The 24139-nt window shown below is 51.0% G+C and overlaps 1 protein-coding gene across 10 annotated transcripts in view; it reads right to left on the bottom strand.

The window, feature by feature from the left end:
- TENM4 (teneurin transmembrane protein 4) overlaps positions 1-24139 on the bottom strand; it is an 816614-nt gene that overhangs the window by 408360 nt on the left and 384115 nt on the right. For all 10 annotated transcript variants that reach the window (XM_043452828.1, XM_043452823.1, XM_043452819.1 and 7 more), the window contains 2 exons: positions 12600-12887; positions 8360-8629 (listed from right to left, as the gene is read on the bottom strand). In XM_043452828.1, the coding sequence (XP_043308763.1) occupies positions 8360-8629; positions 12600-12887 (558 nt within the window). The remainder of the gene's footprint in view (positions 1-8359; positions 8630-12599; positions 12888-24139) is intronic.

Genomic DNA, 24139 nt, shown 5'->3' with positions numbered 1-24139 from the left:
TTCAATGACTCCCTTGGGCTGATGAAGAAACTGATGCCCAGGGAGAAGTAACTTGCTCAAGGTCACCTTGGGCCCAGTGACAAGAGTATAAAACTGAAACCAGATTCATCCCTGGATTCCACACACCCCAGCACTGAACTAGGCTCCTGTGGGCAGAAAGCTCTTTTCCCAGCATTGGTTACTCCCTTTCTTCCCTAAAGTCATCCAGGGTGATATGAAGCTGAAACAGACCACGAGCCACTCTCCTTGGACAAAGCTGAGCTTACAATAGGAAATAGTGCTTTGCAAATAAATGTCTTTTGGTAGGAACTTTGTCATTGTGCACATCATTGCTTCCACAGGAGTTGAAAGTTATGTTGGCTCAAATCAAAACCAAAACTCTGGCTTACTGTACCCCTCTGCACACACAGTGAGCCTTAACCTAGTTTCAAGAATGCAATCTATCCTAATTTAGAGGAGCTTTGGATCTCCCTGTCTCTTTTCCCCTGCTTGCCAGTTCAGAGCAGGGTACATGTGTATTAGCACATACTGCCCACCAGGGAGCGCTGTAGTGCATACCGAGGGGGAGTGAATTTGGGGTGTATTTCAAGTCCTCTCCCAAGGAACTCACAAGAACAACCACAGTAGTGTCTGTCGGAGACCAGCTCCCAGATCACAGCAAATCCAGCAGAGGTGGTGCTGTGGCGAGGAGGCCCCAGGTGGACTTCACCAAGGCAGTTTGAGGCAGCTGAGCAGAAGGAAGGGCTGGAATTAGGGACGCACTGAAGCCAAGACGATAGAAAAAAAAAAAAAAGAAAGAAAGATGAGGCCAAGAGCCTCCCGTGGGTGGTAGGCAAGGCTGGGAGCGGCAGTCGGGCAGCCAGGTCCAGAGATCCGGGCGGTCAGGATGCAGGGAGCATGGGGTGAGGCCGGGACAAGGGGTGAGCTCCGTGACCGAGGCCGCGAGGAAGTGGGGAGCGGCGTGGGGCCGGCCAGTGCTCAGGGACCCTGCAGCCTGGATAGAGGAGCTGCAAGGCCAGGAGGACCAGGTGTGAGCACTCCCCACACCGAGAGTACCGGGACCCCATTTCAGCCACTGGACCTAAGAAAACGGCAGTCATCCTCTCTGCTTATGAGGCTCTGCGGCGGAGCAGAGCAGGGCAGTGGGTCCCCCTGACCAGGCTCACAACCCCTCCCCATGGCCTCCATGCCCGTCCAGAGCAGAGCTCCCATCCTTTCTCCTGGACCCCTGCAGTAGCCTCCCGCTCCAACACTCCACACTGCTTCCAGAACGACCCTGCCACTCCACTCAGAGGCTCCGGTGACTCCCCACGCAGTGACCTGCATGCGCCCCGCCCCACCTCCCCTCTCTGACCTCCTCTCCTCCTCTGTGCCCTAGCCACCCTGGCCTCGCCTCCGGACCCTGGTACCTGCCCTGCCCTCCGCCCAATGCCTTTCCTCTGGACAGTCTCACTGCCAGCTCCCTCCCCTGCCCCACAGGTCCTCTTCTCTGGGAAGCCTCCTCTGGCACCCTATTTAGAACTGCAAACTGCAACCCTCCAACACACCCAGCCTGGCATTCCCCATTCCCTCTCCTGTAACATTCATCATCCTGAAACATCCTCTATCATTTAGTTTTTAAATCTGTTGATCAGTTTCCCCACTGATGAGCAGGCAGTTCTGTCTGTCCTGATCAGGCTGGAACCCCAATAACCTAAAACAGTAGGTACTCAACAAACATTGTTAAGTGACAGGCGATCCGCCCAAGTCTCCAGCTTTCCCCCCAGCACACTCTGCCCCCGTATTCCCACGCACACCCCGTGCTCCAGCGTCACAAGACACACCTGACATGTGTCCTCACCCATCCCTCCATCCTCTGTCCTTGGGGATTCTCCAGGCAAGAATGCTGGGTGGCTGCTGCAGGCCGTGGGGTCACAAAGAGTCAGACACGACTGAGTGACGATGTACCAGCACACACACATTCCTTCATCCACACAGAATGCCCTCTCTCCCCCTTCCTTATCTGGTAGAGCCCCTAGCAGCCCGCCAAGCCCAGGGACCAGCACTTCCTCCACAAAACCTTCTCCGATACCCACTGGTCGGAATTTTTCTCTTAAACTTCTACGATGTCTTTTCTTCAGCGTGTCACAGTTAGAGGGTGACCTGGTATGGTGATCTCTAGGCTCTGATTAGCTCTAACAGGTTATGGATCCAATTTATTTTTTGGCAGTTACTGACACTGCCAAAGAAGGAAGTTTATGCTCTGGAATACAGCTAGATTCATCTCCCAGATTATGTATATTATCATTAACGGCACTGAGCTGATGAAAATATGGGCTTCCCTGGTGGCTCAGACGGGAAAGAATCCACCTCACTCTGGCAGACCTGGGTATTCTGTTTCCATAAAACAACAAGTAGGAGAGGATGGTGGTCAGGAAAGATAATGGGCAGTGGAGTGAGGCGGACGTGCACTCAGACCCTGGCTTTGCTGTTCCCTAGCTGTGCAACCTTTAGCAGGTCACCCAAGCTCTCTGAATCTTAGCTTTCTTGGCTAGGAAATGGGAGAAAAGTTAAGAATCAATGGGCTTGTTGTCTCCGTGTCCCTTCTAGCTCCCAAATTCCCAGATGCTTTGACTCTTGCAGGCCCTTCTCCAACCCTGTTTGGAACTTGGGAGCTTACAGTCCTCATTACGTGGGTAACTGTCCAGTAAGAGACCCTCATTCCTGGGCACCTTTATTTTCTAGGACGGAGTGTAGGCCGCTCGTGGGGCAGAAGGGTAGTCAAATATAGGGGTGTAATCTCTACCACAGTGAAGGAACCCAGTTTCCTGTCCTAGAAAAGGGAGCCTTGTGTACCATGGCTGGGTAGCTGCAGTACTCTAGGGAATTAGTGATATCTATTCTTACAAGTGGAGAAGGCAATGGCACCCCACTCCAGTACTCTTGCCTGGAAAATCCCATGGACAGAGGAGCCTGGTAGGCTTCAGTCCATGGGGTCGCTAAGAGTCAGACACGGCTGAGCGACTTCACTTTTACTTTCCACTTTCATGCACTGGAGAAGGAAATGGCAACCCACTCCAGTGTTCTTGCCTGGAGAATCCCAGGGACGGGGGAGCCTGGTGGGCTGCCGTCTATGGGGTCGCACAGAGTTGGACACGACTGAAGTGATTTAGCAGCAGCAGCAGCATTCTTACAAGATTTTAAAAACGAAGTCTCATGAGCACTGGCCCAGGAGGGCAGAGGATAAATGGAGTTAAACTGGTAATGAGCTTTCTCACCGTGCTTGAAGATGCTCACCTAATCTGCCTCTCAATAAGCAATTTGGCCGCCTAATTGGGTTAACCAGTAATTTCCCTTTTGACACCCAGGCTGCTTGATAATTTGGGGGGGGGTAACTGTGATTCTGTTTCATTGTTTCTTTTCTAGGTGAATTTCTCACTTTGCCTCTGGGATTAGAGCTTGGGAGTAAAGTCTCACTACGCCCCAGGCCCACCACGCCTCTTTATGCCTCCAAGCCCTGCTGGAGCAATTGCCTCCACTGGGAATATCTCGCTCAGAACCCTCACCTTCAGCATAATCCTGTTCGGCTGGCCCGCAAGCCCAGGTGCATCGTGTGGGTGGGATGGAGGAACGAGCCTTCCGACCTGCAGGGCAGAGTGAACGGCTGCTTCCACTGTCATCCCACAGCTCTTTCAACAATTAACATTAATAGCCAGCAGGATTCAAGGGCCAGCACAGACCAGCCACTTTGCCAAAGCTGTGGTGCAGGCTCACAGCAACACTTCAAGGAAGAGAGATGGCGTGCTGTTTTTGTACTTTTTATTACTGTGGTAAAACACATAACCCTCTCAACCATTTTCAAGCATACGGTAATGGTGGCATTAAGTGCACTCACTTTGCTGCATAACCAGAACTATTCCACCATCCCAAACTGAAACTCCGCACCTGCTAAACCCTAACTCCCCGTTTCCCTTCTTCTGGCCCCGCGTGGCCACTGGTGCACTGTTTTAGAAATGCGGGAACTGCTGGGTAGGGAGGTGAGGTGACGTGCTCAGGGTTTCAGAGCTGGGACTTGGCATGCCGAGGACCTGGGACCAAGGCTCCTCACTAGACGCCGGGGCTGCGTCTTTTCCACCCTGCCTGCGACAGACAGAGGGCAAAGCTGTCACAGCTCCCCCTCCCCTCTTGGCTATTTACCAAGATTCTCGATTCTAGAATGATGACTGGTCCACGGAAGGAGCTCAGCACAGCTACAGAACAAATCACAGAATGAATCTGCTGAAGAGGCACTGCGTCCACCGGACCCTGTGGTCGGAGTGCAAATGCAACCTCTGCTTTCTAAAAAAGCATTTATGGGATGCCAACTGTGTGCCCTGGCATGATGCCAGCTCCTCCTTGCTGTGGCCCAGCTCAGCAGGAGGGGCCTGAGGGCTGGTTCCATCTGACGGCCCTGAAGGGAGAGATTTGTGTTTACAATACCCAGTCAATTCTGTATTTATTTTGGATATTAAGCAGTGACATAAAAGCTGCTGACATTAACCTTGAGGGGCAGAAATTGGCTTTAATGGACCCCATAAAAGTTATTATTGATGGCAGCTGCCTGCAGCTTCACCGTGACCTCAGCAAAAGACTCCACCACTATCAATACTGCTGACAATTACTATTGACTAATGCAAGGCTGGGCGTGGAGGCCGTCAATGTTCCTGTGGCTGGAAGCTGCTAGGGGTCACGCTTTGGTGTCCTCAGCTGCTGATTCAAGAAGAAGTGGACAGAGAGTTCAGCCTATAGCAGGCTGATCGGCAGAGAGACCTGAGTTCAAACCCAGGCTTGGCCCACCTGCTGGATTACTGGCTGAACAATCTCTAGCCAAGTCAGTAGACCTTGTGGGAACCTCAGTTTTCCCATCTGGGAAATGGGAGTGCTGTGCTGCTTCATGAGGGTTGAAGGCAATGGTCCATGTGCAGTGAGGTAGGCCCTCAGTTTGGCCTCCTCCTGCCCCTGAAAACTGACCACACTGAGATGCATCGGCCAACACGTCCAGTGGAGTCAAGCTCTGTTCTGATGGCAAGATCAGAGTTCTCATCACAGATAAAGGAGAGAACTGGGACCAGGAGGATGAATGAGAGAGGAGAGGACAGCACCGGGAAAAGAAGGGAGAGCAGGGGGGCCAGGAACAAGAGGAGGGCCGCCTCGAAAGAACACAGACCCCTGTGAAGAGCCTGGGGGCTCCAGCTCAGCTCGACACAGGGCCGCAGCACGCCCTTCCCCTCTGAATCCCAGTCCTTGGCTGTAATTGAGGTTGACGAGAATGTTATCAACCTCTTCGGGGGATAAAGGGAGTCACTTCTATGGCTCATTCACCTTCAGCATGAGCCACTGTCATTATTTAAACTCCAGTACAACAAAGCCTGCCGATGCCAGAGACGCAGAAGATGTGGGTTCGATCCCTGGGTCAGGAAGATCCCCTGGAGGAGAAAACAGAACCCACTCCAGTATCCTTGCCAGGTTAATCCCACGGACAGAGGAGCCTGGTGGGCTACAGTCCATGGGGGTCTCAAAGAGTCAGACACAACTGATGGACTGAGCATGCACTCATGTCGTTCAGATCTTCAGATAACAAAGACGCTAATGTAATTTTCCAACCTGGAGCAAGAGGACAGGGGCAGGGGCACCCAAGGGATGTGTGGGTTTGGAAGTCCAGGCCTGGAAGGGAAGAGGTGTTGGATCTGCCTGCCCATCTTTCCTGAGCATAGGGTTAAGAGTGCTGTGGCCCAGTGTGGAGATGGACGGTCAGGAGGCGAGTGTGGGGTGGCCAGTGAAGCAAGAAGCCATCCCCCTGTCCCCACTATCAAAGGCCAAAGCTCTCCAGGCTTGTTGATTATGTCATTATCACCCAACAGAGGCTTAATTCAGCTGCAATTCAGCTCTCAGGGAATACACAATAATGTGGGCGGTGTGCACTTCATTCTGTCATGACTTTATGGAAAAATGATCATTTGTCACCATGGCGAGAACCTTCCGCTGAACAAGCAGCCCAAGTACTTGGCTGCAGAGGAAATTCACTATGACTAGGGCTACAAAGATTTCAGAGTCATACAGGCCCGAATTCAAGTCGTGCAAGCCAGGTGACCTGCACAGGTTTCTTAAACCTCTCTGGGCTACGTGTTTCTTATCCTGTGCAGTGGGGATGATAAAACCTACCCCGGGCAGAGAGGCTGTCCTGGTCTCTGCCACCCTCCCCAAGTCTGCCAGACCCTAGCAGGACCCTCTTCCATGGTGACCTTGTTCACAGGCTGGCCACTCCCCCCCAAGGTGTAGCCCAAGTAAATGAGACCAGACAGCTAAGCACTTGGCATTGTGCTCGGGGGGTCTAACAATCAGCAGCAGGTATTAACTATTATGTTTATAATTTTCCTCTTGTGTACCATCACCTTTAACGCGAGGACTTCAAATCACAGAATCCTACATCTAACAGGGTCTGCAAGTGATTTGGCTCGTTTATTCCCCCCAAAGTGTTCATTGGAACACTGCTCTGATTGGATCTTTTGAGAATAAAGGGTTCTTTATTCTCAGGTCAGTTTGGGGGATGCTGCTTGCTAATATATCCATCAGCATGATTAATAACATATTAAAGGTTCTGAGAAGTCCTGCAGTCAGGAAACGGGTTCAAATTCCTTGAACTCAATGTTTCCTACACTATTTGACCACAGAGCACTCCCTTCTACCCACCCCCACCTGCAATCTAAAAAATACTAACATTCTCAGAACACCAGGAATGCTGCTTTCATTAAAACTGCTTATTTTATAGATGAGGAAACTGAGGTCCTCATCTGTAGTGAGAAGGGATCTAACTTATCCAACGCTACACTCCAGGTCAGCGATGGACCCGAGGGTGTCTGCCTCCTGGTCGGACACCACTTTCTCTGTACCAGCCTCAGACATCAAATTCAGCGTGTAGTCGGGAAGAGAGAGGAGGGCTGCTGGCTGGGCTTGGGCCTAGGTGGGAAGGAGTATAAGGGGGTGTGGACGGCTCCCCAGTGCAGAGAGGGCTGGTGGAGTGTCAAGAGAGGGTGAAACTACCAAGTTGGGGTCTGTCATCTGCTGCTGCCCCCACCCCCCAAACCCAGTGCACAGGGTCCCGAGGAAACACTCTGAGTTCTCCAGCAGCAGGGGTAGAACGAGGATTTGCAATCCTGCTGCTCTGGACTCTTTTTGGAGTTTGCATCTCTCCACCGGACGGTGTCCTTACCTAGACTCCTGCATGATCCCAAGCCTGGGACTGTGTCGTGTATATAACTCACTGGAGCATCCTTGTTAGAGGTGAACCTGCCTAAGCCTTCACCGCTGACCTGGTGTCCACCCTCCCCACCCCGCACCCTGGCTCCCCAATTCCCCCTAAATCCTGGGCAGGAATCACACAGGATGCTGCGTTTAGAGCTGGAAGCCAGCAGGGGGAACTGGTATGCAGCTTGGTTCTTCCTGTTCTCACTCAGCTTGCCCTCCCCACGTTTGGTGTGGCAGGGGCCAGCAGAACCCCTCACTGGACTTCTGGGGAAAAAAGAAAAGTCCAGCAGGAGCCTCATCCTCCGTGGGGACCTCTTCTGCCCAGAGACCAAAGGGCACAAGGCATCGCAGAAAGAGAGCCTGCCTTGGTGGCCTGCGTTTAACTCGGAGCCCCTCAGAGAGATCTGCCAAACAAGGTTTGAGAGTGAGGCTGAACAGCCTGAAACCTGGCTCCCTTTCCTTCCCACGCGCCAAGGCGGCGCGTGAACAAGCTGTCATCTCTTTCTCCCCCAGCATCTCTCTGGCCTTGGAACAGGGCTGCGGAGATGAGTGGACTAGAGTCCAGAGCCAGCACTTCCTCCGATGTGCAGATGAGATCATGGGAAAGCTGGGGGAGAAATGGGAGTTTTAAGCTACTCCAACATGAAACTCTTGTGTGAAAGCCATCCTCCCATCAGCAGAAGACCCTGGGGTGCGGCAGTGCCCACGGCGAGTGCCCTGGGTGGCTGCGGGCTTGTGAACAGGGTTCTGGGGCAGGGGGTGCACGGCTGAGGTCACAGAGGACGGGCTGTGGGAGGTGGGTTACAGTGCCCTCTGGACCCTCCGCTGCAGCCACAGGCAGCCTGTAAGCCTTAACCCTGTCCCTTAGGCACCCCCTCCTCTGGAAGAAGAGCGGCGACCCATCTCTGGCCCGTCAGCCGTGGGTGGGGGTATTCCATGTGACTCTGCGAGGGGTTCTGCCTTCTGACCGCTGAGAGCAAAGCAATTTTCCACCGCCTTCCCCAGTGCCCCCAGGTCGTGGAGCAGAAAGCCAGCACCGTAATTCAAACCCGGGGCCTGGAAGCCCGGCTCCGGCTCCGCCGAGCGGGCCACTCACCGGTCTCCGTGTTCTCGTGCTCCGTATCGGTGAGCGTGAGGTTGGAGTTGGCCCGGCTGGACAGGCAGGAGCTGCGCCCCGACCGCGTGCTGCGGGCCCACAGCCGCACGGGGGGCTCGGGGGACAGCGCGGCGTCCGCCTCCAGGTCGGCCTCGGAGCTGGCGCCCAGGGTGTAGCCGCAATGGGGCAGGCCGATGTCCGCGCGGTACAGGCTCCCGTGTGGCGGGGTCACCTCCCCCAGCCCCAGCTCTCGCAGGGAGAAGTTGGTGCCTAGGAGGGAAGGCAAGGGAGCTGGGTTAGGGTAACGGCGGGGGGTGGAGGTCACCCCCCAGAGGCCTGACCCCTGCTCCAGGACTCACCCGTGTCCTCTGACTCACGGCGGTGGTCCATGCCCAGGCCTCTCCTCCACGTCCTCCCCACCAGCCCAAACCCTCCACACCTTAATGGAAGGCCCAGCTCATACGGCCCCTCCTTGAAGTCTCCCCTCATCCTACCCGCTGTGCAGAAGTCACTGCTTCTTTTTCTGAGCCCCTTCTGAGAGTCCTCAGCCCTGGGCATTTTGCAGAGCAGAGCTGCTTAAGGGCCTGGACCCTCTGCTGGAGATGGCTTCATGGGGCAGGGCAGGGACTGTACCCCATTCATTCCTAAACCCCTGGGCCTAAGGCACAACCCGGGACCCAACCCATGGAGCTCAACACAAGTCTGCTCAGCTGGACACAGGGCTTCTGCTCTCCTCTTCCAGGGTGGGGAGGGCCTGCTGGCAAGGAGGGCTCCTGAATAAGGCAGAAGCCTAGCCCATGAGATGCCAATGGTTCCCCAGGACCGACGCTCCTTTCTGGCCAGGTCAGGAAGGCCTGGAGCGGGAAGGTGAAGACGATGGGGACAGGCTGAGAAAAGTGGTCCCTGCACAAGGGAGGAGCCTCTGCCCTCTGCTGGGTCAGGCCCAGTGGGCTGCGACAGGAGTTAGCAGGCTCTGGGGCAACCCAGGGAGCCAGGCACACAGCCAAGGCTCGGGGCCGCTGACAGGTCTCTTGAGGCCCCCAGGAAAGCCTGGAGGTGCCCAGGACAGAGGCCAGGAAGACATGGATGAGGGCGGCTCATTCAGGAATCAGTATCTGCGGGACAAACAGGATACTAGCTTCTGCGGGAAACACAGCCTCCACATTCCATAGTGTCAATCAGGCACGGCTTCTTCCGGATTTCTAACATTCTCATGAGTGTTTTGAGAGATGGGGAAGGACAGGTGGATGCAGGCACGAAGGACCATGCTCCAGTTAAACCACTGATCTGGGAAGTGGACTTGCAATCAGGGAGCGCCACATTTCACCCAACCAAGCCGGCCCTGGGTCTTTCCTGATGTACAGCAATGAGCAGGGCATGGTTCCTGACTTCACAGAGCTCACAGTCCATGGGGGAGATACAACCCAGACCATGACGAAGGGCTAAAGCCCTAAGTGTGGGAGGATGCCAGGAAAGAGGTCTGGGGGCACAGAGGGTGGGAGTTCAGAGGAGAGGTTTGTGGATCAGAGTAAATGTGAAGAGCAGAGTAAGAAGAGACAGGGGAGGATGTACGTGCTTTGAAGGGCCTGACACCCAGGAGCAGTCCTGAAGAGGTCAAGCTGGCAAAGGAAGGGAGAAGGGACTGCCAGGAGGGGAGCCAGCAGAGATGGCCTCCTCTCCCAGTCGTGCGCATCACTCTTACCAAGAGTCCCTGTGCCTTCCCCCCGCCCCCCACCACCCAGGGTCTTGGTGAGTTCTGTGTCCAGTCTGGCGCGGAGTAGGAGCTCAGTGAAAGTTAAATAATCAGACAGACACACTCTGGTAGCAAGCACTCTGGGGGGTGGACAAAGGGAGAGAGAAGGTGGGAGGAGAGAACTTAGCTAACATCATAGGATTTTTGAGGTTAATCCACCTGCAATGTGGGAGACCTGGTTTCGATCCCTGGGTCGGGAAGATCCGCTGGAGAAGGGAAAGGCCACCCACTCCAGTATTCTGGCCCAGAGAACTCTATGAAGTGTATAGTCCATGAGGTCACAAAGAGTCGGACGCGACTGACTGACGTTCACAGGGAGGCAAAAGGAGGAAGAGAACTTTGTAGGCTGCAGTACCCATGCCTGCCTATGAGCTGAGAGTGCTTCCTGTTTGTTATTTATGAGGACGAGAGCGGCTCCTTCTGGGCCCGGCAGGACTCACTGAGCCCCACCAAGCATGGCAGCACAGAATTGGAGGAGAGCTTTGACACCACTGGTCGCATCCCCTCACTGAGACCCAGAGATGGCAACCAGAAGCAGGCAGCGTTTCTGAAGCATCTGCTTTATGCAAGTGTTACGTGCTCCATCAACAGTCCTCCTCGTTCTCCTCACCACTCTGTAATTAGGAAGCATCGCTGTGACTGCACCATCCAGGTGAAGACACTTAGAATAATAAAAATGGCAGAGTCAGAACTCAAACCAGGTCTGTCTGCTGTCAGGGTCTGAGCTGTTAACCACAAATGGGAAAGAGCTGAAGACCCTTTGTCTTTAAAGCACCAGAGGCAGTCTTGCTAACAGCTCAGCTTTCCATGTGGATGGAAGCCTGGGGGAGAGGCCAGCTAGTCAGTCAGGCTCTATGGGTGGGTGGGTGTGTGTGGGTGTGTTTGGGTGTGGGTGTGTGTGTGTGTGTGTGTGTGTGTGTGTGTGTGTGTGTGTGTGTGTGTGTGTGTGTGTGTGTGTGTGTGTGTGTGTGTGTGTGTCCAGCTCCTCTTGTCTCTGTGATCTTGGGCAAATGAATCATTGAGGTTGTTGTAAAGGTTAACTAACAATGTCAGAACGCATATAAATTACATGGCACAGCCCCCTGCTAACCTTGTCCATGGAAGGGGAGCGGGCAGGGCAGAATCAGGGAGGGTTGTGTGAACTGTCAGGGACTTGTAGGGGCCTACCCGGCATTGAAGAGGCTCTGCAGGCAGAAAAACAGGAATCACTGAGGCATTCGGGGTGGGCGACATACCACAGCAGGGGTGGGAACAACGAGCAGCCCTGCAGAGCTGGATGTGGGTGGTGGGGTGTGGAAAGGCAGGGGATAAAACAATCCAGAAAGACAAAGACTTGGGGAAAGCCCTCTAGTGTTGAACTCCCGGTAAGGACAACAGGGAGTCAATCTCTAACTTCCCTCTAGCTGCAGGGCTGAGCATGGCCCAAAGGCGGCAGCACTGAGTGAAGAGGGGTTGCGGTCAACCCCCCAAAAGAGATGATAGTGGCCGGAACTGGGACAGTGGCTGATGGGATAGAGAAGAGGGATGGATTTGAAAGGTATTCTGGAGTTGGATGGCTAGGCTTTCGTGACTGCAGTGTGTAGGGATTGAAGGAGAGGGAGTCAGGCACAAAGATATGCCCCCAGATTACTAAATTCTTAGGTCTCGGATCACCAGCATCTTCCTCTCAAGGTCAGTGAAAGTCGCTCAGTCCTGTCTGACTCTTTGTGACCCCATGGACTATACAGTCCATGGAATTCTCCAGGCCAGAATACTGGAGTGGGTAGACTTTCCCTTCTCCAGGGGATCTTCCCAACCCAGGGATCGAACCCAGGTCTGCGGCATTGCCCGCGAATTCTTTACCAACTGAGCTTTGAGGGAAGCCCATAGCCTCAAGGTCAGGACGTGCTTAATGCAGAGAAGCTGCTAAGGTATGTTCGCTGAATGAACACATATAGAACAAGCAACAAAGCCAGTAACTAGGACTTACTCAGCACTTGGGGCTATCACACTAACCTCGTAAACGCGACGTCTCATGACTCCTCGAGACAAATCAGGGCAGTAAGGAGTGCTCGCGGCCTCTCACCGGAGAGGCTTGGAGGAGAGCCGGAAACTGCTCAGAACTCAACCCCAGGGAGGCGCTGACACGAAGTCCGCACCTAACCGTCTCATTACGCCCACAAGAAGGGTGAGCAGGCAAATGAATGAACCAAGGGCGGACTACAGCCGAGGCTCTGACCAGAGCCAGCCGGCCAAAATAGCGGAAAGCTGGCGTTGACCGGGAGTGCTCCACCCTGCTGGGCTTTCGTGTCAGCTCACCTGCCGTCCCAGTGTAAACCACGTGGGCCCCCGTCCCAGGGCACACCTGTGCGCATGCGCGACCCCAGCTGGGCCCTGTCGCCCCCCCCACCCCACACCAGTGCGCATGCGCGACCCAGCCCCGCCCCATCGCCCCCGGGGCACACCTGTGCGCAGGTGCATCCTAACCCCGTACCCGGCCGCCCTCACCTGCGCGACAGAACTCCTCGGCCTCCTGCGGTACCAGGTCCTTGACGCGGCTGCCGTAGGTGAGGCGCGCGTCCTGGTCGTAGGCCTTGAGAGTCTCGCTGGAGCTGTAGGACTTCTGCGGGGCCTTGCCCTCCTCGCTGTCTGCCGACGAGCTGGTGTAGCGGCGCTCGGCGTCGCGGCGCCGGGTCAGCGAGCGGTATGGCTTCCTCTCCTTCACGTCCATGGCCTCCGGCCCGCGCTCCTCCACATCCACGAACAGGGTCCTTGCCGCGCTCAGGGCCGAGTGGTCTGGAGCCCGAGAAACCAAAGAAAGGGCGTGAGCTGCGGACCCAGGAGGGAAAGGCGAGCCCGGGGTCCATCCCGGCCCTCGCTTCACCCTGCAGCGCTGTGGATGAGGGTCCTCAGGCTCTGGAGGCTGAGGGCTCCATGGCCACGCAGCCGTAAGTGGCACAGGGGAACTTGCACCCAAAGTCGGTAATGATGAACCCCTTCTTGTCCTGCTCGGTGACCTATCCACCTGGGAAGATGCCCAGAGCCTGTCCTTCCGTGATGGGCACCAAGGAGGCTGACATCGAAGGCCAGAGGGCGCCGGTTTTCCAATCCCCCTGGATGGGAATCACACGTTGTATTCCCATGAGGCCCCCAGCTGGGACAGGGCCTCACACAGACCAGGGCCTCCTTAAGAATGTGTGAAACGAACAACTACATTCAGGTACGGGGATAAGCACTTTACATATATTATCTTATCAAATGTCATATGTCCCCAGATGTTTTTATTTTCGCCAAACTTTTCTGGAAATGAGCCAAGGCATAAGGAACCAATCCACAGTTATCACCACCAGATAATTAAATAATTACCTGCTTATTGTCTGTTTTCTTGCACTAATATGTAGACACCATGAAAGCAGGGGCCTTAACACTTTTGCTCACTCCAGATTTACTGCACCTAAGGTGAAGCCCGGTGCCTCTCATACATATTTAATAAACCAGCCAACCAATCTCCATCTGACAGATGAGAAAACTGTGATGTCAAACCTCCTTGAAGATGACTTGGGTTTGAGTATCAAAGCCAAGATCTGAAACCAGGTCTGTTTGACTCTAAAGCCTGAGTTTTCCTATTTTATTTTACCCGGGTGAGTCCCCTCCCTCCCACCACACAAAAGTACATGTAGGCTGGTCCTGGCAACCATGCCAATCAGAGAACTCCCTCACCTCCAGACTTGTCCATCTCATTGGAGGTGCCACAGCATCTGCTGTATACGTCTGGGGTTTGCCAGGGTATCTGAGTGATGGGAAATTCCTCATCTCCCATTCTCCTCTTTTCTGCATCTTGACTATTTTGCCCTATACCGACATTTTTTTAAAAGCTGTCATGTCACCCTCTTTCTCTTTCCAAATGTCTTCCTTTGGCTCTGGTGTCCACATGTAGCCAGCCCCCTGCAAGAGTCAGGGGGTCAGCACAGGAGGAAAGCAGAATATCCTGCACAAAGTATGATTAGAGCTCTTTTCTGAAACATACAACCTTCTCAGACCTTTTATCGTTCCACTTTTCAGAGCAACATGGGCATACAAAACGCGTTGCTGTGTCACGGTCCTAACAGAGAAGCAACAGAGCAAGAGCTGACATCAAGGAGTCTCAGCGACCAACAAGGAGGGTGGCAGTCCTGTCCAGCGGGGCGGTGGTGTTCAGTGCCTGCCAATGCTGTGACACAGGAGTTTAGGGGGTCTTGTGACTTTTTAAGACAGGCTGGAAATTTAGACTTGGATGCAAAGTGTATGATTTTTAAATGTTATCCATTTTTATATGTAGGCCAAACTAAACACACTGATGGAAACCACTAGCCAAAACAGAACTGACCCAAGTTCTGCCTCTGATCATGGACATCAGAGGTATCAGTATCCCTTTGGCCTGAGGATGCACTCTTCCTTCCCAAGTCCCCCAGGGTAGAGCTTAGCTAGGTTCCAATGCAACCTTTATATGTCTTATTAAAGGGCCCTCTGGACCCACTCAAATGGGGTCATATGTCCTAACCTAGAAAACTGCAGCACTTTCTCTGCAAGAAAACATCTGTGGTTACCACTAGATGCCTTTGGGATTTATCACAGATCCTGGGTGTCTGCTGCAGACTTCCCTCTACGTAGTTCTCCATGATCTTCAAGAGTGCAAATATTTGTGACTTTATTGGTGCCTCAAAATAACCATGAAGTATATATGACGATTATATTCACCCCCCCATTTTATACATGAGGCCACAATAACCCAGAGCCCTACCATCTCCTACCCAGGGGCATGTGGTGAGCAGTGGCAAAGCCAGCATTACTAGGCAGACTACAGTGCCTTAGGGTTATAACTAGAGCCAGTTAAAATGAATAAGGGACATTTTGGGGGGTCCAGTTTTCAAAATGGCCCTGGAAATTAGTGCTGGGATGAGGGGGGTTGATACACAGAGATCAAATCATCTTCCTGAGGCCTCAGGGCCCTGAGCTCTGCCCTCTTGATGCTAGGCCTCCTGACACAAGCTGTCAAGACAATGATCTTCTGAGTGCCTGAGGAGCAGGACCACAGGGAAGACAGGGGATGATATCTTCTACTCCAGGGTCTGCAAAATATTTCTTTCTAAAATCCATAATTTGAAAAATATCTTCCATTGTGAGTTGATATGCAGATATATATATGCGAGTGTGTTTGTATGAAATGGAAAAAAGATACACTACCATGAGGGGCAATGCACTCTGATATTTCCTATTTCATTCTCTTTCATTTTTTGAAAATGGCTGATTATAACTCTCTAAACTGAAATCATGGCTCAATACTGGCTTTTCACTCAAAGCAATGGAGGTAATGGAATTCCAGCTGAGCCATTTCAAATCCTAAAAGATGATGCTGTGAAAGTGCTGCACTCAATATCCCAGCAAATTTGGAAAACTCAGCAGTGGCCACAAAACTGGAAAAGGTCAGTTTTCATTACAATCCCAAAGAAAGGTAATGCCAAAGAATGTTCAAACTACCATACAATTGAACTCATTTCCCATGCTAGCAAAGTAATGCTCAAAATCCTCCAAGCTAGGCTTCAACAGTATGTGAACCAAGAATTTCCAGATGTTCAAGCTGGATTTAGAAAAGGCAGAGGAACCAGATATCAAATTGCCAACACCTGTTGGAAAAAGCAAGAGAATTCCAGAAAATATCTACTTCTGTTTCATTGACTACATGAAAGACTTTGACTATGTGGATCACAACGAATTGTGGAAAATTCTTAAAGAGATGAGAATACCAGACCACCTTTCCTGCCTCCTGAGAAACCTGCATGCAGGTCAAGAAGTGGCAGTTAAAACTGGCCATGTAATAATGGGCTGGGTCCAAATTGTGAAAGGAGTACATCAAGGCTGTATATTGTCACCCTGCTTATTTAACTTCTATGGAGAGTACAGCATGCAAAATGCCAGGCTGGATGAAGCACAAACTGGAATCAAGATTGACAGGAGAAATATCAGCAACCTTGGATACGCAGATGACACCACCCTTATGGCAGAAAGCAATGAGGTACTAAAGAGCCTCTTGATGAAGGTGAGTGAATAGGAGAGTAAAAATGCTGGCTTAAAACTCAACATTCAGAAAACAAAGATCATGGCATCTGGTCCCATCACTTCAAGGCAAACTGATGGGGAAACAATGGAAAAAGTGACAGGCTTTATTTTCTTGGGTTCCAAAATCATTGCTGATGGTGACTGCAGCCATGAAATTAAAAGACACTTGCTCCTTGGAAGAAAAGCTATGACAGAGTATTAAAAAGCAGAGACATTACTTTGCTAACAAAGGTCTGTATAGTCAAAGCTATGGTTTTTCCAGTAGTCATGTATAGATGTGAGAGCTGGACCATAAAGAAGGCTGAGTGCTGAAGTGTGGTGTTGGAGAAGACTCTTGAGAGTTCTTTGGACTGCAAGGAGATCAAACCAATCAATCCTAAAGGAAATCAACCCTGAATATTCATTGGAAGAACTGACACTAAAGCTGAAGCTCCAATACTTTGACCACCTGATGCGAAGATTTGATTCACTGGAAAACACCCTTATGCTTGGAAAGATTGAAGACAGGAGGAGAAGGGGATGACAGAGGGTGACATGGTTGGATGGCATCACTGACTCAGTGGACAAGAGTTTGAGTAACCTCCGGGAGTTGGCGAAGGACAGGGAAGCCTGGCGTGCTGCAGTCCATGGAGTTGCAGAGTCAGACATGACTGAGCAACTGAACAACAATGGCTCAGCCTAATTTGGATAAGGATTTATGGGGACTGCCACCTCAACTCTGTTCCCTCTGACTCCTTACCTCCAAGCCATTACTTCAAGTGACAATAATGATGGTGATGATAATAATAAGCACTCAATTAATTTTAATGTTAATTGGTCACTAATAGTTCATAATATGAATAATGGCATTATTAATATCCAATATACTGTTATATTTAGTAGCTATCATTTATGGAGTGTTTAACTCCATAACTTTTACTATAATTATATGTGATAACATTTTAATTCTCACTTTAATCCAGTGCTATAGGTACTAGAATTCTCTGCAAAGTACAGATGAGAAATTGTGAGGTTAAGTATCCTGCCCAAGGTTACATAGCTCTTGAGTGATGGAGCCACAGTTCGGACCCAGGCGACTCAACCCAGCACATGGATATAACCTGTGAATGGTACTGCCTTTGTGGATGGTGCCAGGTCATGCCACTGCCTGCCTTTGCCCCTCTGGCTGCCCTGTGGAGCCTTCCGGATGAGTTTCATTTTCTTAGTCAAAATGGAAAGCTCTTCTCCATCTGGCCCACCTTCCATCTCCACTGTTGAGCCACTTTCCTGGACATTAATTCTGTGGCCTTCACACCTCTGTGCATGCCTGTTGCATCACAGAACATCCAGCTAACTAGATGGTCTGTACTCACATCTGCATCTCCTCTTAACTGCAGTAGGTTAAAGGCAGGCCTGGCCCCCTGAGTGTTCATGAAATGTCTGCTGAGTGAATGAATAAATAAAATTACTTGGCAGCTACTTTATCCCTTCTTACCAATCTTAAGTGATATAAACTGTGGGTAGTTACATTTAGGCCATGTGTGTTAGTTCATAAGATTGAACTAAAGGCATTGCTTGGGTGTATTATTTTTAAATTTCAAAGGCAACCTGGATTTGAAGTATATGGCTGCCACTTCACCGCTGTGTGACCTTGGTCAAGTTATTTAATCTCTCTGTGCTGCAGTTTCCTCATTAAAATAGTACCAACCTCTTAGGTTGTTCTGAGGATAAAATGAGTTAATACATAAAGAAGAAGGTCCTACTGTGTAGCACAGGGGACGACATTCAATACCTGTGATACACCATAATGGAAAAGAATATATATAACTGAATCACTTTTCTGTACAGTAGAAATTAAACACAACGTTGTAAATCAACTACACTTCAATAAAATAAAAAAAGAAAAGAAATGCATGCTAGCCATTATCATCAGAAAAATCCCACATTTTAGTTTTAAAAGGCATTATTTAAAAGGCTCCAGTTAGATGTCAATTATAACTGGAGAGGGAATGTCCCCTCAGAAACATATGTTAACAAGTAGAGACTCATTTTGGCTGTTAAACTGGTGGATGACTGTGTCTCTTATCACCATGTACCTGTTGACTGGACACTGGCTTTGAGGCAAAGGCTCAGTAATTACAAATTATTAAGAACACAGTTCTCAAATTCATGGCTTCCCTGTTACAAAGGAGAACATTTGCCTTGCTCTCATTCCCTTTTCACTTTTTCCGTTTTAGTCTTAATATAGTAATTCAGTAAATATTTACTTCTTTTGAACAGATGGGAGATTGGTCATGGTTCACACTGAGGCTGGCATTTGATCGAGAGGAAGAGAGAAGGTTGGGATGAAAGCAGTAACAGTGGAGAAAAGCTCCTGATGGAGCAAGGGTGTGCAGTAGAGGGATGCGGAGACCCCGGAGGGTGGGGGCAGCGCCGGGGAAGGGTACCAGTTCAGCCCCTGCGACCCCCACCCATGGGCTGGAGGACAGAAGCACCCGCATACATCCATGCCTACACAGTCAGTCACTCCTTACCCTGCTGCCCTCCGAGTCCCCCACCTGACCCTTCCTCTGCTTCTTCTCACTGACTGCAGAATAATCCACAGCCGAACTCACCTCTACCAGAAACACCCCTCATGCCTGCTGAACCTTCTACAGGTAAGCCCTGAGCACACAAAGTTACCTTCGCAGAGGAGTTCATTTCTACGACCTGTTAGAGACCGGTCTTGTGCTAGAACTAGGGTCCAGAGATGAGCAGGACATGAGTTCTGGGGGTGGAGGGGCAGCCATAGTACCATCAACGAAGGTGCTTCGAGAAACCATGAACCACAGTTGTATAGCAGAAGGAAATGGCAATCCCCTCCAGGATTCTTGCCTGGAGAATCCCATGGACAGAGGAGCCTGGCGGGCTATAGTCCATGGGGTTGCAAGAGTCGGACACGACTTCGCGACTAAACCACAGAGCTGCGTAACCTTCTCCTCAGTTTTGGTCTGTCTACGGTGAAGGAGCATGGGCTCTGGACGAAGGTCGGGAAGAACCAAGTCTGTACTGAATGATGTGCCTGGTGCTCCACACAGACCCCTGAGAACCCTCGTTACTTCTTCTTCTTGTGGCTGTGCCTCCCAGCATGTGGGGTCTTAGTTCCCCGACCTGGAATCGAATCCCTGCCCCCTGCGCTGGAAGCACAGAGTGTTAACCGGTTAAGTCCCCTAATCGCTTCTCAGTTTAGAGAGTGGACTCAGCGAGCCAGATGGTTGATAACGATCACACAGCCAGTAAGCCAGTGATTCTAAAATCCATATATATATATATAATATATATATATATATTATTTTTTCCTTGGAGCTGGATGCAAATGGATATGAAGGTTTGAACAGTATGTGAATGTGGGGAAGCCTGAAGACACAGGCTGATGACAGCAAAAGAGGCAGCGCCGATAAAACAGCGGTTAATCGAACACCTACTCACGCCGGGTACTTTGTAGGTGTTGTTTCTAATCCCTGCAACAACTCCGCAGGTTAGATGTTATCCTCTTATTTCATATTTTCCCTTATTTACTCTTATTTTACAAATGAGATAACAAGCTCAAAGAGATTAAGTGATTTACTCTTAAATCACATGGCTTCCAGATGTCAGGGTCTAGATTTGAATCAGAAGAATATATTTAATCCTGAAGAACGGTATTGCACAGCTAGAGCAAGAGGTTAACTTGTTTGCTAAATGATTGCTAAGGACCCTTCCTGCTAAGTGCTGCGGAAGGTGCATGGAGGCGAGGCAGGAGACTGCCTGACTGCCTCCCCTCCTCCCGCTCTCCCCCCGTCCCTGCCTCCCTCAACACTGACTCCCTACCCTGCTCTGCAAGCCTTGTGTGAGGCTTCAGTGGACAAGACAAACGAGCTTCCTACAGCTTGGAGTTTCCAGACGAATGAGGCTGGGGAGGCACGCCAGAATGGCCGCTAATGTAGGTCAGGTAGACCAAAGGTGCAGAGGGGAGTAAGGGACCACCGCCCCGAGAAAGCGACACCAAACCATGACCAAAGTTCAAGTAAAAGTGAACTTTTACTCAATGGCCAGACGGTCTTGAGGTAAGGAGAGAAACGAAGTCTCCATCTGTGATGTTCCCATTTGCTCTGACCTATAGTAAAAAAACACATTTATTTCACCCACTTGAATCTACAGATTTCTAAAGAAAACAAAAGACTTCAAAAAGCATGCCTAATCTTTCCTCAAGGGTGGAATCTGATACTTTCTATCTTATCCTAGTCTACTAAAATAGAAATATGGATGGGTTGCCAACCTAGAGTCTGAGAAAGACCGTTCTAGGTCACAGCCTCCATGAAAGTGGAGAGGGGGGCGTGGTGGGTGGTGAGGAAGACTGGGAACAGACAGAGTTCAGACTTCAGAGAGGGGAAAAAGGTTTACAGTCAAGCTTGAGAGGTGAGGAATGAGCAGGCTGGAAGAAGAAATAAAAAGATATTTCCATGAACGATTATCGTGTAAGTGGACAGTAAAAAGTAACAACGCAGATGGTAGGAAACCTGGGCCTGGGACTCCCAGCAGGGCATGTCTTCTAGCTTGGCAGTGCCCAGTCTTTGTGGCACCAGGAACTGGTTTCAGGGAAGACAATGTTTCCATGGACCCTGGGTTGGGGTAGGGAATGGTTTCGGGATGATTCAAGTGCGTTACATTTACTGTGCACTTTATGTCTGCTATTAGTACCTCAACTCCACCTCAGATTAGCAGGCCTTAGATCCTGGAGGTTGGAGAGCTCTGTTCTAGCTGGTTTTCTGGGGGCAGGAGCAGGCCTCGACGAAAGGCAAGCACATGGGATTCGGGAAGAGAAGAGGAGATGGGGAAACAAAGCTTTTGGTGTTTGGGAAAAACTCACAAAGCCAACCTGGGCCCTGCACATGGGCTCCAGCAATATTTACGAGGGCAGGGGCCTGAAGCATTCACACAGAGACCTCATCAGACGTACAGCCCTGCCGAGGACCCTTTGCCCCTGCCAGAGCCTCAGGGAAACGGGGGCTGTTACCACCCTGGGTTTCTCTGCAACCTCAGAAACGACCAGAGACGAGCCAGGAAATTGACTGAATTCCTACCGGACTAAAGTTTTATAAGTTTTCCTTAAGACAAGCACACGGTGATATTTTCAGTTCTTAGTGTGTCAAAAAGTGCCCATAAATATTTCAGAGCTAAAATGTGTTCTGCAAAATGTAAGTCCTGGGCTGTGTGTGTGTGTGTGTGTGTGTGTGTGTGTGTGTGTGTGTGTGTGTGTGTGTGTGTGTGTGTGTGTGTGTGTGTGTGTGTGTGTGTGTGTGTGTACGCATGCGTGCAGAAAGTCATCATAAATTTTTACTTTCCTTAGTCCTTCAAAGTCTGCTCTGGCGAGTCCTTTGTTTTCAATTCCAGCATGATATGATGGTGAATGCCAGGGGGAGAGGCACCTCATCTGTGCTAGGTACTGTGTTGGTTTATGCATAAACCACAGAGGCAGGCACCATTATCCCCACTTTACAGATTTGGAAACTGAGGCTCAGAGTAGCAAAGGGATGCTCCATTCACACAAAATGCCAAGACTGGAATCCAGGTGTTCTTGCTCCCTGTGCCAGCCCCCAGAGCACATTTCTCTGACCTGACACATTAGGGAATCCCCGGCCTTTTATAGTGCTGAGACAGTGATTATGACAAGGGCAGTGAAAGGTAAGGACTTTATGTGCATTACCTCATTTAGTCCTCACCACACCCCAGAACCATTCTCTTTTAACAGACAAAAGAAACTGGGATGTTTAGAGGTTAAGTGCTTTGCCCAGAGGACCGCAGCAAGGAAGGGGAAGAGCCAGGATTCAAACTTGGGTCTCTGTGACCCTCAGGCTCAAGCTTTTAATCAGAACCTGTACTGCTGCTCACGTAGGTCACCCCTTATCCTAATGTGCTTAAAAGTTGTATTTGTTTTCTCACCTTGTGTTTTAAGCAATGTTAATTCTTCTGATCAACTAAGTTAGCACCTGACCTGGACTTGGACAGTTTCACCTCTAAGTGTTCCCGCCCAGAAAGCCAGCACTGTGGGCCAGGGAAAGCGCTTCCTTGGGGACATGGTGGACTGTGGCCCTGTGCCCTGTCTGGCTGCGGGGACACCCCTCATCAGCGGCTGGCAGGCAGGTGACAGATGGTGCTGCTGCCCACAGCCGTGTCGTCCTTCTGTTGGAAGGCTTGTCACAGGTCACGCACCAAAGGGCCCGTGGTTGGTGTATGGGCACGGCTCCTCTGATTCCGGCTGGGGGAGCCCCCACCAGGGTGGCCCCAGACACGCCCTCTGCCCCCCCAGGGCTGAGCCCGTGCAGATCACGGAATAAAGTCAGTCTTCAGCCAGTGGGAGCTATCACTGGGGCTGTAGTGTCCGGATTCCTCCATCTACAGTCTCCTCTCCCAAAGCTATTTGCCCGCCAATGATTCCCTTTTACAAATGGTGACACCTCAGAGTCAGAAAATGTGGCATTTATTGTCTTAAGAGTGAAAGCACCATCAAGGGTCAGCAGGTTCATGTCCCACGCATGGCAGTCACACTACCTCCAAAGCTGGGGACTTGACTACCTCCAGAGACAGCTGTGGCTACGAGATCAGGCTTCCTGCCATGGAGCCAGACCTGCTTCCTTTCAGCTTCCTTCCACAGGCCTCAGCTCTACCCACTGGGGTCTCAGGACATGAGTCTAACAATTTGCCCTGGCAGCCCTGTGGGCTGAAGAGGGACCGATCTATGTGTCCTTGAGTCTTCTTGTCAGATCAAACATCTCACCATCCCAGTCACTTTTCCCCAGGTTCATCCATCTGACTCCCTTTTCCCATCTAACGAGGCTTCGTCAGACCTAGGGTGAGGTCTCTCGCCTTCTGAGATGGCCCCCACTCTGTCTGAGGAGTGTTTCTTCCAGGGTCTCTCTCACCTTTTGAGACAGACTACTTTCTGTCTATGGAATGTGTACCTCTCTAAATAAATCCACTTCTTATCTATCACTTTGCCTCTCACTGAATTCTTTCTGCCATGAGACATGAAGAACCTGAGCTTCAGTAAGTCCTGACTCAAGAAGCTAAGGTCCTCACACACTCAGATAGAAGATGGGATGAAATCCATCCTCCTGACCTCAATCAAATAAAGCTTGGACTCTTTCAACCTCTGCCCCCATTCTATTTTCAATTCTTCTCTGCTCAAGTCCTTTCACAAATAGCACATACCCTTAGTTTTAAACTTCCCCAACTTTGCTCTTTGGGGAGATACTGCCTCGGCAAAAGGAGGAGAAGGGGACAACAGAGGATGAGATGGTTGTATGGCATCACCGACTCCATGGACGTGAGTTTGAGCAAGCTCCAGGAGTTGGGGATGGACTAGGAAGCCTGGTGTGCTACAGTCCGTGGGGCTGCAGAGTCGGACACGTCTAAGTGACTGAACTGCTGAACTGCTTTGGTAAAAGATCCCCATTGTTCTCCCTACTTGCTGCAAGTAAGTAATCCTTCCTTCTCCCCAAGCCTCCTTCCCCCAAAACAATCTAGGGTGAGACTTGGGGACAAGCAGTTTGACCAAAAGCAGTCAGAGGACAGACATGTCTAAGGTGATCCCAACATTATCAGTGAACACAAAAGTGCGGCTGACACAGACATTTGGGCGCAGAGGGACACCAGCTCAGGTGTCCTGCAGGTGACCCCCGAGCTGAGGAGGGAAGGCTGTGTGCTGTGCTCACTTGCTCAGTCATGTCCGACTCTTTGAGACCCCCTGGACTGTAGCCCACCAGGCTCCTCTGCCCCTGGGATTGTCCAGGCAAGAATACTGGAGTGGGTTGCCATTGCCTTCTCCAGGGGATCTATCTACCTGACCCAGGGATCGAACCCAGGTCTCTTGCATTGCAGGCAGATTCTTTACCATCTTTACCAGGGAAGCCTGAAGGAGTTAACCAGAGGACAGAGGGACGAGAATGCTCAGG

Source organism: Cervus canadensis, chromosome 29, assembly GCF_019320065.1.
Source record: "Cervus canadensis isolate Bull #8, Minnesota chromosome 29, ASM1932006v1, whole genome shotgun sequence".
Classification (NCBI taxonomy): Eukaryota; Metazoa; Chordata; class Mammalia; order Artiodactyla; family Cervidae; genus Cervus; species Cervus canadensis.
Note: the sequence above shows the minus strand (reverse complement) of the source record. Positions and strands in the feature narration are given on the sequence as shown.